Source organism: Mastigoproctus giganteus, chromosome 10 (assembly GCF_048544385.1).
Source record: "Mastigoproctus giganteus isolate SK-2022 chromosome 10, ASM4854438v1, whole genome shotgun sequence".
In the NCBI taxonomy this organism is placed as follows: Eukaryota; Metazoa; Arthropoda; class Arachnida; order Uropygi; family Thelyphonidae; genus Mastigoproctus; species Mastigoproctus giganteus.
In genome coordinates, this window is record NC_143584.1 from 192,964,164 (window position 1) to 192,980,355 (window position 16,192).

The 16,192-nt window shown below is 37.4% G+C and overlaps 1 protein-coding gene across 1 annotated transcript in view; it reads left to right on the forward strand.

Annotated features, from left to right (window-relative positions):
• Positions 1 to 16,192, forward strand: part of LOC150079678 (uncharacterized) — a 95,286-nt gene that overhangs the window by 51,100 nt on the left and 27,994 nt on the right. Inside the window, exon 2 of the mRNA XM_090382758.1 lies at positions 12,446 to 13,524. Coding sequence (XP_090238884.1) covers positions 12,446 to 13,524 — 1,079 coding nt within the window. The remainder of the gene's footprint in view (positions 1 to 12,445; positions 13,525 to 16,192) is intronic.

The following is a 16,192-nucleotide window of genomic DNA, read 5'->3' on the forward strand; positions in this document are numbered from 1 at the left end:
AGTTACTTAAACTTATTATTATTTTTTAATTTATATGTTTATTTCATTATAAAAAGGTATACAGTATCTTTTTAATTTTGTGATGATCTATAATTGATGTTTACTTAGTACAGTACCTCTATATAAAGAATAAAATTATATACTGTAGATATATAATTTGTATTATGAAATGTAATTTTTATAATTATATTAAATAAATTTTTAAATAAATTAAATTTTTCTGTTTATACTCCGGCACGACAACCAAGTCAGTAGAGTTTACAATAAATCGTCACTACAAATATTTATCGTATTTAGTAGTCACGGGCTTGAACCCTGTTCAAATATATATATATATATATATATATATATATATATATATATATATATATATATATATATATATATAACAGGCAGAAAATTGAGTAGGGGTGCCGCAAAATAAAATAAATTAATTAGGGGTTAAAAAAATGTTGAAAACCACTGTGTTAACTGATTTGAATTGTGTTAAATTGGTTTTTAATTATTTATTTTTTATTCTAATGTAAGTTTTCGATTTTTTCGTTTTAATTTCTGGAGAGTATCATACGGAAGTGTTCTACGTACTATATTGAGGTAAACTCCTCTTATCATTTTGCAAATATTAATATCAACGTATAACGTATTGAGTATTACAGCTCTGATTCATACTAGATAATATTTGTAAGAAAGAATTCTTATTATATCTGGCGAAATGGAGACAAAAATGGGCGGATTTATTGCAGTTAAATTGTTGTGGATCTTGAACAATTCACCGTCTGGAAAAGTAAATGATATATCATCAGAAATTTTCCACCATGAGTGAACTCACCCCAGTTCCTCCTCCCTGGATTCAACACCATTTAGTGCGTTTTAGTCTAATTGTAACCAGTGGCTGATACTGTTCTTCACAGAGATACGAGGCGGAGTTGAACTGACGTTCTAGGAGCCGCCCCTTACATAAACACATGTCCACACACACACACATGTCCACATATCATCAGAAAGCTTATCGCGGAGAACAGAGTGAATCTTATTAACCCAAGATTAAATAAATTAATTTTTAATTAAGAAATTATGCCATAAAATCAGAAGTATGACCCCTACTTACAAGAGTTTCGCCACTCAGCTACTTCACTAGTGTGGCATGGCAGCAGGTAGATGTTAGAGTTTAACTGCAATTGTCCACGGATGTATTATCATAAAATGAGAATGATAACAAAAGTGGGAATTTGAATTTAAACAATGGCAATAGCAGTTCTATTCTGCTGCAATAGCAGTTCTATTCTGCTGCAATAATTTTTTGCGGGTTCATAATTATTTTTATCAAATAACACTGGTCGGCATCAATTTCCTCCCCGAAATAATTTCGACAGATTCTCGTAGGTAATATATTCAAAAACTCAAATATGTGTTTCAAAAGTTCTCATCACTCTCTTCACTCTCAGTTTTCAAATATCGTAGGTTAATGACCGAAAACCAATACCTATCATTAAAGCTTCATTTCCTACATTCCCCTTTAGACTTTTTTCCTGAAAACTTTCTCCGATGAACACGGTGAAAGGTTTCACCAAGATATTTCTCAAATGAAAAAAGATACCAGGAAAATAGAGTCCAAATAGGTCGGCAGACTACTGTTAGAATCTCGTACGGTAGACACCAGTGAACGATTATAAAAGGCAAAAAACGACAAAATAGTGTTTTGTTATCAGATAAACATTGTAAATAGAATAAGGATAAGGTTAATAGACCCACTGCCAATATTCAGTACTGTATGTAACATTTTCTTAAAATATATGAAATATTTTTTTTTATCGTTTGTTGCTGTGCAATAACCAATATTGAAAATATATTATCCTATAAGTTTTAAGTTTTGTGGCCTGCGAACACTTCTGCATTTGACACTCCCGCACATCACATAGTTTTAGTGCGTATTGCCAGACCAATTGATGTACACAGCGTCGAACAACGACTGCGTTGTCACAAAAATATTTTAATTTAAAAGGAATTTAACTATCAGTACAGGATTTGTTAAGTAATGCATCACTTACTGCTAACGGATCTTATTTTTGTTTATCTTGTTTATGATTTTGAATGTTTTATATTTTATTAGTCTTTAAAGATAATACTGCAAAAATGGTATCTAGCCTCTTCCGTATTAACAGCTATTGCATTACATCGCATTTTAATGTTATTACAATAAGTTCTTTATAACATTGAAGCTTAACATTGACAAATGCAAAGTACTTCATATTAGTAGCAAACTCAGAGTAACGTATCAACTATATGGTACTACAATCAGGGTAGTGAAAACGAAAAAGACCTGGAAGTAACTGTGCAGTCAGATAAGAAGTTCTCTCAGAAATGCAGACAGGCTGCCAGGACAGCTCACTGGGTTTTGTCAATGATATACAGGAATTTTGGTACCATGGATAAGGAGGGGATTATACCATTGTATAAAGCAATGGTCAGACCACATCGTAAGTACTTCATGCAGGTCTGTAAGCCCCATTTTAAGAAGGATGTAGAGCTGCTGGAACGAATACAGAGAAGAGCAACGAGATGAGATTGGTGAGGAGAAAGGATTAAGCTCTGCAAACTAGACACCTGGGAGGTGATCTGACTGAGGTGTTTAAGGCTTTGAAGCAAGCTAGGTGCTGATGGGATTCTTCCTTTTGCTCAGATTACACACATGAGAGGGCATAAATTCAACTTGAAGGAGGACGGCTGCAGAATAAACGTGCGGAAGTTTACCTTTAACCAGTTGAGTGACTGCTGGAACAAACTTCCATCTGTTGTTATAGAAGTGGATAGTTTGAATAAATTCAAGGGAGAATTAAATTCAATACAAACCACTGCATGGAATGGATGAAATTACAAACCACTGGAGGAAATGGTGAAATGGAAAGCGTTTTTTTTTTTTTTTTGTTTGTTTTGGCTGATGCTGTATAAGCTTGCTTTCGTGCACCATATTCCACTGCTAATGCTAATATCATTGTTATTTTGAATAATATACATGGTTTTTCAAAAATGATGGTCAATAATTTAAAGATGAAAAGTACAAACTAAAATAAGGAAAAAAGTCCCAATGAACATCGGGCCGCAAATGAGCCGTTTTCGAGATAATGCACATTTTCTGTTAAGATCCGCCACTCACTATGGGAGCACTAGTTTAGCAAAAAACTGTGAATCCTTTGCTAAGGGTAGTTTTATTAAACATAAGATAATACAATTTTAATTTTTGGTATCAACACCACAGGATTTTACAGATGTTACATGTTACAGGATGTTACAAAAGGTGTTCAAAATGCTGTCTTTGCATCCGTAGGCAGCTTTGTAATCTTCTCTGCATTGAGTTGCGAATCTTCTCAGGCATTCCTGTGTCATTTCTGATTTGCTGAAAGGCTCCTTCAACCCGACGCTGCAATTCCCCAACTGTGTTAATATCAGAAGTGTACACCAAGCTTTTTACATGACCCCAGATACAAAAATCCATAAGATTTAATGGGGATCTGGGAGGCCACATTACAGGCCCACCTCTACCTATCCACCGTTGACCATACTGTCTAGTTAGATACCGGGTCACAACTCAAGCAAAATGTGCCGGTGCACCATCATGCATAAAGCACATGTTCTGGCGTAGCTGAAGTGGAACATTATCATCACCAAAGCGATCCGGAAGAACATTCTGCAGGAACTGAAGGTACAGCTCCCCTGTTAGCCTGTTTGGCAGAAAGTGTGGTCCAATTAGATGGTCTCCTAGTAGTCCTGCCCAAACATTTAACGAGAAACGTTGCTGATGTCGTGACTTGTGAATTGCATTAGGATTTTTGTCGGACCAAACGTGACAGTTATGAAAATTAAAAATACTATCACGAGTAAACACAGCTTCGTCGGTGAACAAAATGTTGTTTAAAAATTGGGGGTTCAGGACACACTGTTGTTGCATCCACTGGCAGAAGTTCACTCTGGGAGGGTATTCTGTATTGCTGGGACCTTGAACACGCTGATATGGTAGGGGTACAGTCATTGACGATGTAAAATTCGCCACACACTGCTATGACTCAGTACACGCTCTTGCAGAAAAACCCTCCTTGTCGAAATTCCTGGATTTTGTTCTATTCTTTCTAACACCCTTTCCTCAACATCACGTGTTATGCTTCTGAGCCTACCTGTTCGTACTCCATGTGTGAAGCGCCCATGTTCTCTAAGGCGTTGATGTACCCTGATGAATGTGCACCTGTTGAGCTGCCTTCGGTGGGGAAATGCTTCTTGGTACAAACATGCAACCTCAAGTGCACTGCCGTTGTCTTTACCATACATGAAGTGCATGTCCGCATACTCTTCGTTGCTGTAACCTCTTTCCTTGTTGACTATCATTTGACAAGTACTAGTATGCCTGCTACGTCTCAGAGCATTGAGAAAGGGGGGAAAGGGAGAGAATGAGCATAGTGAGAATGAGAATGAGTGGTTGCACAAGATTTATACAGCGGATATCATTCTGAAGAACAATTAGCAAGTATGCGAAATAAAATTCATAAAATATCAGTGACTGAAACTGCAGGACGTCCATATATTCTACTATTATTGAAAGGAAAACTGTACATGATTATTACAAATATAGATGTGGTCGATGGATTGGTAAACGGTGCAATCGGTAATCGGTACTTTAGCATATTTCGAATTTGAGGACGACAAAACAGTTAAACGAGTATGGATGAAATTTCCTGAGTCAAAAATAAGACATAACCTTCAATCTCGTTATAAACAATATGCGAAAGATAAACATTTACCTAGTCAATCCGTACCTATTATAAAACGAACAACTACGATTCCATTCAAGAACAATAGGAAAATAACATGTAGACGTACACAACTTCCTTTAGTATGTACTTGTGCTTTGACTATACATAAATTTTAAGGAGGGATCTTCGGCAAAGTTGTATATAATTATGAGAAAGATCATCAACAGCAACTTGTATACATGGCGTTGCAAGGATTATATACAGTATTACACTTTGCAAGGTTTATATATTACAAATCCTCACGACGATTTCACATTTCACCACGGCAAAGCTACTAGTAATATAGAACTTCGTGCTGAACTAGACTGTTTGAAAAATAATAAGTAAGCTACCGTCTCCACAGGATGAACTGCAAGATTTCATACAAAGTGGTATATCTATATCGTCAATGAACGTACAAAGTTTACGGGCCCAAGTTCGAGATATCGAAACGGACACAATCTTACAGCAATCCAAAATATTGATATTAAGTGAAACGTGGTTGGATAATGATGAGCATATATTACTTAAACCATTCCAATGTGTAACTCAATTTAAAAGGTCAGATGTTCGTAGTCGTGGTGTTGTGATATATCAACGTGAAGGGTTCAACTATCATTAGTACAACACATATCTTTGCACAACGTAATAGCAGCAATACGACAGCAGTAACAGATGAAATCAGAGACATTTGTGGACCTTTGTGCAAATTCAATAGTGAATCTAATTTCATCGTTGCCATATATTAATTCTAATAACTGCTCAATAGGAACCAGGATCACTGATTCCGATGGCAAGCCTATAACCTGTGACAAAACTAAAGCAGATCTTTTTGCGACCTTTTTCTCCTCCTTTTCAGAGAAAACAGCAGCTACTGCTGCTTCAGCTTATCAATTTCAAGTCATTAAGGATGATACACTGAATAATCTCTCGGTGGACACAGACGATATCATTCAAGCGCTTCGGAAACTAACAAAAGATTTTTCTGCAGGCCCAGATAAGATTCCACTTATCTTGTGGAAGAAATGCTTTCCACAACTTAAATATATATTATTGCATATATTCAATCTTTCCGTTAAGTCTGGTATCTACCCCACTCACTTCAAAACTGTTAATGTTATTCCTATCCCAAAGAGAAGTGCAAACCACTCACTAGAGAATTACCGTCCCATCTGCCTTATGAACTCGCTGGCAAAAATTCTGGACACTATCATTCACCACCGATTAATGGAATACTTTAATCACTTCATCTGCGACTGCCAACATGGCTTCACCAGGGGCCGATCAACTACCACTAATCTTCTCACCATCTGGCAACAGGTTCTAGACACCGTCGATCGCGGGGGACAGGTTGATGTGATCTACACAGACCTTACTAAGGCTTTTGACAGTGTCCCGCATAATCAACTTGCTCAAAAACTAAGCCACTATGGAATACTTGACCCTTCATTATCCTGGTTGATGAGTTATATCTCATATCGAAAACATACAGTGATCATCGGACAGGAAGCCTCAAGGGAATTTTTTCCATCGAGAGGAGTACCTCAGGGATCATCTCTTGGGCCTCTTTTATTCACCATCTTTATCAACGATCTACCGCAATTTGTTGAGAGAGGTGGTATCAAGATATTAATGTTTGCCGATGATGTGAAACTATATTCACCTATCAGCAGTCAAGATGATGCAGTTAACCTTCAGACTGCTCTCAACTCTTTTGCTGATTGGGTTGCTTTGAATGGTTTGGAGGTTAATACTATGAAGTGCAGCTCTATTTCCTTTGCCGCTACGAGGAAAACTAAGACTTTAGTTAATGAATATTACATCAAGGAGATGCCGATTTCCAGAGTTGACGAAGTTAAAGATCTGGGAGTTACTTTTACCGCTACATGTGGGTTTGAAAAACATGTTAGGAATATATTAAGCCAAGCGAAAAAACAAATTGGCTTCATTAAACGGCAGACGTGCAGATTTCAAGATCCTCAGTTCTCTGTGCTCCTATTTAAGACAACTATACTCCCTATAGTGGAGTTTGCTTCTCCTATATGGGACCCACACTATGCATACTTGATACAGCAAATATTTTATTTATTTATTTATTTTATTTTTATTTTATTAATAAAAAGATACACAACAGGTAACCATTAACAGTGTATCTGAGATCAGATCAATAAACATAATAACAATAATGTGAAATCCTACAGGACGATAAACATTGATACAAATTCAAACAATAAAGCATATGTACAAAAGAGGATTGTATTAAGTTAAGTTACCGGTAAAACAAGTAATAATTAATCCGTTAGAGAATAGAAAAATAATATAACAAATAATAAGCTACAATAATTAGATGTGAGCTAGTCACTTTGCAGTTTAAGTGAAGAGGCAAACTTGTGGATGGAGTTCATCAGTGATTGGGAGTTGTCAAAGAAGTCAATGCGAGAGTCATTTGCTGATTTGCTGATTCTGTTCAGTGGACTGAACTTCATTAAGTCCGTGTTGGCAGAGTCAAGGCGAAACGGTGTAAGGTTCCTGACTTGTCTACAGGGAGCATTGAAGTTTATTTTACTCAGGATATCAGATGCTTCATAAATTCCAGTGATTACTTTGGCTAGGAGGGCGATGTCAGCAGTAACTCTTCTAGCGCACAGAGGCCTGTGCGCTAGAAGTAGAATCGCTCCAGATGAAATTTATCCACTATCTTTCCAGACGTAACGTTTTACCACAGAATCTTCTACCGGAATCTCTGTTCCTACTTCAAGCTTCAATCTCTGGAAACTCGGCGAACTGTTCTTGATTTAAAACTGTTGTACCACATCTTCGCTGGATCAACTTACCTGCCGGATCTTCTGTGCCATATTGACCTTCACGCTCCAGTGGTGGCTACTAGAAAGAAGACTACTTTCCACATCGGTAACTCCAGATTAGAGATATCCAGGAACTCCTTCTTCAAAAGAACATTGGCACTCATGAACAAGTTTGAATTGGATATGGCTGTGAACAAGAAACAATTTCACAGAACTATTTGGAGTACGTTGACCGATTGACGGATGAGTTCTAGGCTAAAGATGTCCTCCTTAATTCGTGTGTGTGTGTGATGATGTCTACTGCAGCATACTGCTTTCTGCGAGTCTTCATGGAGCTGGACTTGACGTCATGAATATCTTTTTTATTTTTGTGACTTGAACTTTTCCCGTTTCCATTGTACAAAGTATATTAGTCTACCATCTATTTTTATGTTTTGTACAACCTTTGTTCTGTTATACACTTTAACTGGGTGAATGCCTGTTGTGTATATTATATGTTAAAAAAAAAAAAAATAAATAAATAAATAAATATACATCATTCCGATGTCGTTAGATATAATTCAAAAATTGATAAACAAGAATTTGATGCCGTATTCCATTGAAGGTGCAAAATTATTGGGAGAGTCACTGGATCGTATACCTATAGTTCTCGCTGGTGATTTCAATCTAGAATTAAATTCTGAGGCTGGAAAGAAGTTTTGTAAATTTATGAAAGATGTCTTTAATTTAGATATTAAGTCAAATAATACACGTAATGGAACAATCGACGGAGTATTCATTCGGGAATTAAAATCATTTAAGTGTCAAAATTATATATCTTATTTCAGTTACCATAGACCAATAATTTTAATGTTATTATAATATATTTTATACGAATTATTTCATTGTACACTAGTACAATGAAAAATTCCATTCATTGTATTTCATTGTATCGAAATTATTTTTCAATAAAAATAATGCAGTAATACTTTATTTATTTATTTTACTGTACCAGTTTCATAATGCTTTATTATTTTACTGTACCAGTTTCATAATGCTTTATTTTACTGTACCAGTTTCATAATGAGTTCCTGCAGTAAATACGTTTTTAACGGCTGCAGCTGTGACATTATCAATGATACCATCAGTCTCAGAGTAGAGCGGCAGCAACTCATTATGCGTTACCTTACTGATACTACTAATACGGAAACTCGGGTTTTTCGTCGATTTGCCTCTTTGCAATCAAACAAGAAAGTCGACCACATAATATACCAAATATACTAGTGCCTCATAGGCTTAATAGCTTTGGCGCTTAATACACAACTCTCATTCGCTCCAGCAATGCCCATCCCTTCTGTCAAGCAGTATGTATGATGTCATTTGCGCTTATGATGGGCATAACGGAGAGATCCAATATGCCTTACAGTTCGACGGTACAGCTCTAAAATGGATTCGCGGGTGGGCCGATATATAGTTCACCGAACCGAACCTATTGATAACTCTCTACGGTATGCAGCACGGTGGTTATAATCACCGTCCTCCACATACCGGGTAGAAAAGACCGGGGTTCGAATCCTGTCAATGACGCAAGGAACTTTTATGGGCTTTTGTCACTCTATGGCTGAGTTAATCGGTCTCAGGCGTGGACCCCCCCCCCCGGATCTCGGGTTTTTAGTCCAGAAAAACGGGCAAATCGACCACAGAACACACGCAGTTTATGGACATATTGTACATGAGCAGATGAGTTAGTTCTCGAGGGGCCCTAATATGACAGTTATTGGTAATTCTCTAGGCATCTCAGCTAGTGTATAATGACGCTGCCTCTACTCTGCCAGCTTGTGATTGTGGAGAATCCAAGTAGTGTGTGTATCTGGGAGGCACTGGCACAACAATGTTTGAAAGAAAGCTGGGCCTCATTTTTACAAATTAGTATTAGTTTTAGTATTAGATCAAATGATGCAAGGAAACGAACTTTTTCTGAATCAGCCAAAAAAATTAAATTATAATCATAAAATACTCAGTCTATTCCCTTTCTTACAAGGTAGTCATACAATTTCGATCTGAACTTAGCTAAACTAAGTGCCTTATTTCAGTGTTCGACAACCCGTTGCACGTAAGTGAACTTCATAAGATCCAATCATCTATTGTCCCTGAGATTTTCGATTTGTGCCCTCTGGTTCTTATCTCACCTAGACGGAGAACATGCCTTTTTCGTCAATTTTACTCAACCCATTGAACGCCTTATACACCTCAGTCAGATCTCCCATTAGACGTCTAGTTTTCAAACTTCACAGTCCACACCTTCTAAGTCGTTCTTCATGTGTGCATCGATTTGCACTCATCTAATCTGGTCATCCTTCTCTGAGCCTTCTCCAGAAGTTTTGTCTTTTTTTTTGCTTGAGGTATCCGGACCTTAGTACAATATTTCAAATGCGGTCAAACCATCGTCTTTTATAATGCTAAATTTTAGATTTAATTATGAATGAATTGCATTTTCTTATGTTTCTTATGTATCAATTATACAATAATTAATACGCAATAAAAATTAATCGCCTTGGAAAAATTTTCAAACTTGTAGCTCACGTTGTTCGCTACATGGTATCGAATTTAAGCTGATTTTTCTTTATTTTATTTTTACACATAATCCATAAAAATAAAATAACAGATCCCGCAAAAATTTTAAATTTCATAGTAATAAAAGCCGTTTCAAAATAGAGGAAATCAAAAACAGAAACTGGGGAAAGTAATTATCATTTTAGCAGGTAACTTTCATATGTGATATATAGTACCTAAAATGCGTGTCTGCATCTTATTTCATGAGCTTGAATTCGATTCTATAAGTGGCCCTTTTGTGCGCGTGCTTGCGTGTTCGTGGGTGTGTTCTTGCATACATTTTGCGTTTACAGTCTCCGATCCATTTTGTTGGAGTCTTTTTGTTTCAATCCACTATCTTTTTGACAAGGTGAAGAGTGAAACAAAAACAGAACTCACATTTTAAACGCACCCGTTTAGGACTCGTGTTTGTAGTCTGATAAAAATAAAACTTATAGCAAGTGGAGGAAAACAAACGTATCTTGAAGGCCACTATATATATATATATATACATGTTTTTCAATCAGTCAGTCATCTTGAAACAACATCGAAATAGACTCCCTTACACCATGTATACAAAAATCGGAAAGTAGGCTCCATCACTTCTACTGAGAACCTTTTGTTATTTGATAAAAATATGACTTCAACTTATGAAACTCATAAACTTCAACCAGTTTTTATGAACTAAATTCTACAGGGCTTCAGAAAAGCTCGGTAATTGATGTTTTGTTTCAGATTAGGAATGTCCTTAACAAGAGAACACTTCATCGTAACAGTATAAATGCATGAAAGAAACAGAAAACAGGAGAAAGCTATTTTTTTTTTCCAAAACTAGCAGAAAGTTTGCTGACTTGCAAAATGACTTCCAAACCAGATTTTAAAAGATTCTTCAACCAAATGAAGTATGCCATTATAAAAGGAATATCCTCGTTAGCACAGTCGATATAATTACCATTCTCTCCACACCGGGTGAAAAAGGCTCGTATTCGAATCCTGTCAATGACACGAGGAATTTTTATAGGCTTTTTTTTTTTCCACAACGTGGGAAGTTAGTAGATCTCAGGCGTAAATAGCAAGTTTTTCTCCAGAAAACTTCGGTTTTTCGTCCAGAAAACAGGTAAATAGACCACTGGCAATTTATAGGTACAATATACCGAAGCCTCATAGCCTTAGTTGCTTCGGCGCTTAATATACACACTTAACCTAACTTACTACAGAATGAATTTTTCTCCCTCAGCATACTTCACGTTCCCCGTTAAGTATGCTGAGGGAGAAAGAATGGCCAACTATAACAGGAAGACTGCTGCTATTGTACAAAATGTCTCACAACCTGTCGATGCATCATTCTGTGTGCTGAAAACTAAAATGCTCGTACGGATCAGCCATGATCAGACATTTCTTCTTAGTCAAAAATTGCTTTTAACTCATTTAAAGTGTCTATTGTGTATTTTTTAAATATTGATTAATATAGACCCTTGGAGGGTAGCATAGTAGTTACGACTGATATCCCTCAAAACCGTGTGGTAGTAGTGTGTTAAGCGCCAGGACAACTAAAGCTATGAGGCGTCATTGCATTTTGTCTATAATTGCCGTGTCTGTAATAATTGGTTTGTTCGTTTCTTCTACGAAAAAACTCGATAATGTCTGGTTCAAACCCCATAAGGATGGGAAGAATTATATGCGATCGTTTCTCATTGTGGCCGATTTAGTCGGTTTCTTCCACGGAAACGGGACTTTTCGTCCAAGGAAAAACAGACCATATAATACACGTCTTCTACAGACACAATACATTGATACCTCATCGCATTCGTTGATTTGGCGAAAAAACAAAATAGCTTAATATATACTTACAGGCTTCTATTTTCTTAAACTGTGAGCTATTTCAAACAGGAATTACTGGAATTTCTGGAAATAAGTCCAGAAAGTCTTATAATTCCTTTGAAATAAAAGCAAAAAAAAAAAAAAAAAAAAAAACCTTGTATAGAAAAGAAACCAGTCAAAAACTATAAAGTAAACAAACCTCTTTAAAAAAAGGACTAGTTTTGGGAAAGAGAAATGCATTATTATGGACAGCCTGATGTTGGCGTAACGCAATTATAGAAACATTAGTATTATATATATTGCATTATAACATCTTATAAATGACCATAAATTTACCCAGGAAGCAATGTTAAAAAATTTTCGGGAGGAAGAGAATACGAAATTTTAACTAATATAGCTCTGTAATATTGTCTAAAAGAAAATATAAATACATTAATATAAGTGATAACAAATATATTTCTGTTGCAGGCGAAACTGAGAGCCCTGCCTCTGCAGCAAAAAACCCTTCAGCCAAAGAATGCCGAGTACATATAGATGCTGCTTTAGAACAGTACTGGGAGCACACGACCAATGGAGATAAAAGTGAAGTAACAAACCACGAATCACATGAAACTAAACCATCTATTCAAGGACCAAATGAAGATGCCGACGAAGAAGAAAATCACATAGGAGACACTGAAGAAGATGATGAGGACGACGAAGAGGAAAATAATGGAATGGATGAAAGGGAAGCTGAGCGGGAGGAAGACGACGAAGAGGGAGAAGATGACGACGAGGAGGGAGAGGATGACGACGAAGAGGGAGAGGATGACGACGAAGAGGAAGGAGAGGGAGAAGAACGTGTAAAAGAAACAGCCGAAGAAAAGGAACAAGAGGGGGAAGAAGATGAGGAAGCCAACGAAGCAGCTGAGGAGGACGAACAAGAGGAAGGGTACGGCGACGACGAAAAGGAGGAAACCAAGGAAGAGGAAGAAGAGGAGGAGGAAGAAGAGGAGGAGGAAGAAAGTTCTACCCCTGAATCGGTTACTGCAAATGAAGATGAGGAAGAAAAAGAAAGTACAAGGAATAAAAATCACGATGAAGAGGAAATAGATGAAGCAGAGGAGGAAGAAAATGAAGATGGGGAGGAAGAAAAGATACAAGAAAGCACTGAAAGAGGTAGGGAGGAGGAAGAGGATGATGAAGCAGCAGGTGAGGATGAGGAAGATCAAGAAGTAGGGGAGGGTGAGGAAGATGAAGAAGTAGGGGAGGATGAGGAAGATGAAGAAGTAGGGGAGGGAGAGGAGGATGAGGAAGATGAAGAAGTAGGGGAGGGAGAGGAGGATGAGGAAGATGAAGAAGTAGGGGAGGGAGAGGAGGAAGAGGAAGAGGAAGACCAGGAAGACGAAGTGGAAGGGAGAGATGATTCGAAAAGTTATGAGACAGAACAACCTGCATCTGATGAAGAAGAAAGTGAAAGTGGTAAAGAAGATGTGCCAGTACTTAAAGATGAAGCTAGAAGGGCTTCTGAGGATGAGATTGCAGTTAAAGAAAGCAAAGTATCAGAGGTAATATTTTCAGCATATTACTGCTTTATTTCATCACAAAATGTATATGAACTTGAATTAGATTGAATTTGAATTTTCTAAATTTTATAGCACCGCTCAACTGATTAATCTTTAATTTAAGTTAAAGGCGTTTTGCATTTCAACTGAAAGGGTTTGCCGATATCTTATAAAGAAAAAGAAAGAATAAAGTCCCTGTTCCGTGATACGGTCTCAAATGTTAAATTAAAGAGTGGCGATAACCAGGTCTGGGCAACTAAGATTGCCTGGTTATCACTGGTAACTAAGAAATGGCGAATAGTATTTTCCAGGTCAGTCTAGCAGCTCTGAGGCTGAAGTCTTTGTTTTATGATTGCTGTGGTATCTCTCCGAGGAATGGCACGTTTATCGACAAAGGTACAGTAGGATAGACGCTTAGCATGGACGCCGGTCTGCGCGGGTAGAACAGTGGTGATAATCATCGTCCTCCCCGCACCGGGTGGAAAAGGTCCAGGTTCGAATCCTGTCAATCACGCGAGGAACTTTTATGGACTTTTTTCACTCCGTGGTTGAGTTAGTCAATCTCAGGCATGGCCAGCAACATTCCCCCCCCGGAAACTCAGTTTTTTCGTCCGGTTAAACAAGCAAATCGACCAAAGAACACATGCAATTTATGGACAAAATACACATAGACAGATGAGAGCGTTCTCGGGTAGTCCTGTTATGACAGTTTAAGGATGCCAAACTATTGATAGCATTTTTCCATTTGTATTTGATCGAGGAAAATAAATAAACAACGAAGACCGTTCATTCGTGGAAACATTACACGAGTTACCTTATGGAGCTTATTTTCATGCACTACTACAACAGGTGAAAATTATGTCCAATGAAAAAGTAGGGGAGGGAGAGGAGGAAGAGGAAGATGAAGGAGGAGGGGAGGAAGATGAAGAAGTAGGGGAGGGAGAGGAGGAAGATGAAGAAGTAGGGGAGGGAGAGGAGGAAGATGAAGAACAGGAAGACGCGGGTAATAATTTATCATTTATAATTAATTTAACATATATATCAAAGTTATTCCCGAAAAGAATTCAACATTATATAAATTGGACAGTAACAAGTGAAGTAAACGCGGATATCTTCAGTTCATATCATGACACGAGGGGGACAATACATAGTCATTGCAAAATTTTTTTTAATAAGTTGCTCCCATCTCCCGCCTAATGTTTTGCAGTGGCGTGGCGCCTAGAGCTCGAACAAATTTGTTGACGCCTGACAATAACCATCAACATACCGGTCACGGCAGTGGTATTAATTACAAATAAATAAGTCGTACTCTCATAAAGAAAGTCTGCTGATTTGTAATGAAACATCAGGGCAAATAAAATATTAATTGAAACCCTTTCAGTTAAAACGCTTTACACTTTAAGACAGTATTAAATGTAACAATGCATTAGTTATGAAAAAATAATTATAAATAAAATTATCATTGCTGAAGGAAGCATGCGTGAATTATCTGCATCAATTTATCAATATATGCAATATTATTCCTCAGTGTTAAATTTAAAAGAAACATTACACGGTGGAGCAGTTTTCATTTGCTTCGGTACTGTTGTTAAGCCGCTAGTCGAATCGTCAACTTTGGCTTCGGTAAATTATCAAACTCCTTAGTTCAGATTACCGAAAGAGAAGATTCTCCTCGTGATAAACAAGAGCCTCCAATACCTCATCTATTTATTCGGTATATATGCACACTTCCCGACTAAAATATTAGAAACCACACGGCGTATCTTATTGAATCTCCATATGCCTAAATTCGTCGTGGCATGGTTTCAACTAAAGGTAGAAAGGTCACTTATTGTAATTTTAAGCAATAACTTGCATAAATGATTCCTATAATTCTGGTAGCGATGAGGTGGCGGACCGTGTACCCGTAAATACGTTTTACCGCATTCCGGTGGATATAAAGAAGGCTCATATCGGGAGACATTGGATGGAAGGAAAATGACTGAATTGACTGCATGAACCTCAAGCCACTCTAACACGTCTTCCCCAAGATATCAGAGTGGGCACAACAACAAGTACCACCTTTGAAGAGAAAGAAATCATAAAAAGAATACTTAGGTAAAGTGGGGTGAGCAGTGGTTGAAGAAACTGATATTTGAGATTCTGCCAGAAAAAGTAAGTGGCGCTTGACAGATTGTAGGTGACAACAGACGTTTTTGGTATTAGAAATGAGACCACGTGTATTTGTGAAATGAATGAGTAAGTTTTTGGAAGGTTTAGATCTTTTCGGAGATAAGTTTATTCTGTTAGTTTCACTAGTTATGATGTGTTCAGTATGTAAAGTAAAACTGGAGGGGGAAAGACGTATTGTATAAATTAATGAAATTTTTGGATATTTATACACACACACACACACACACACATAGCATGAATATATCCAGCTCCTTGACATAATGTTGCCTCGACAACGCTCCCACCTATACACACTACTAGGACTTCCTACAGTCACTAGCTTGCAGAGTATGGGCAGCAAGATTATACACCAGCTGATCCGGACGATTCATCTAGATTTGCTTAGTTTCGGTACGGTGGAATGCCTAACGGCCGGCTGTGAAAACCGCTTTAAAGCTGTATCTCCCTCGAAATGTAAGAAATATCGGCGCCAGATGCTCATCATAGCCTCAAAAGACCT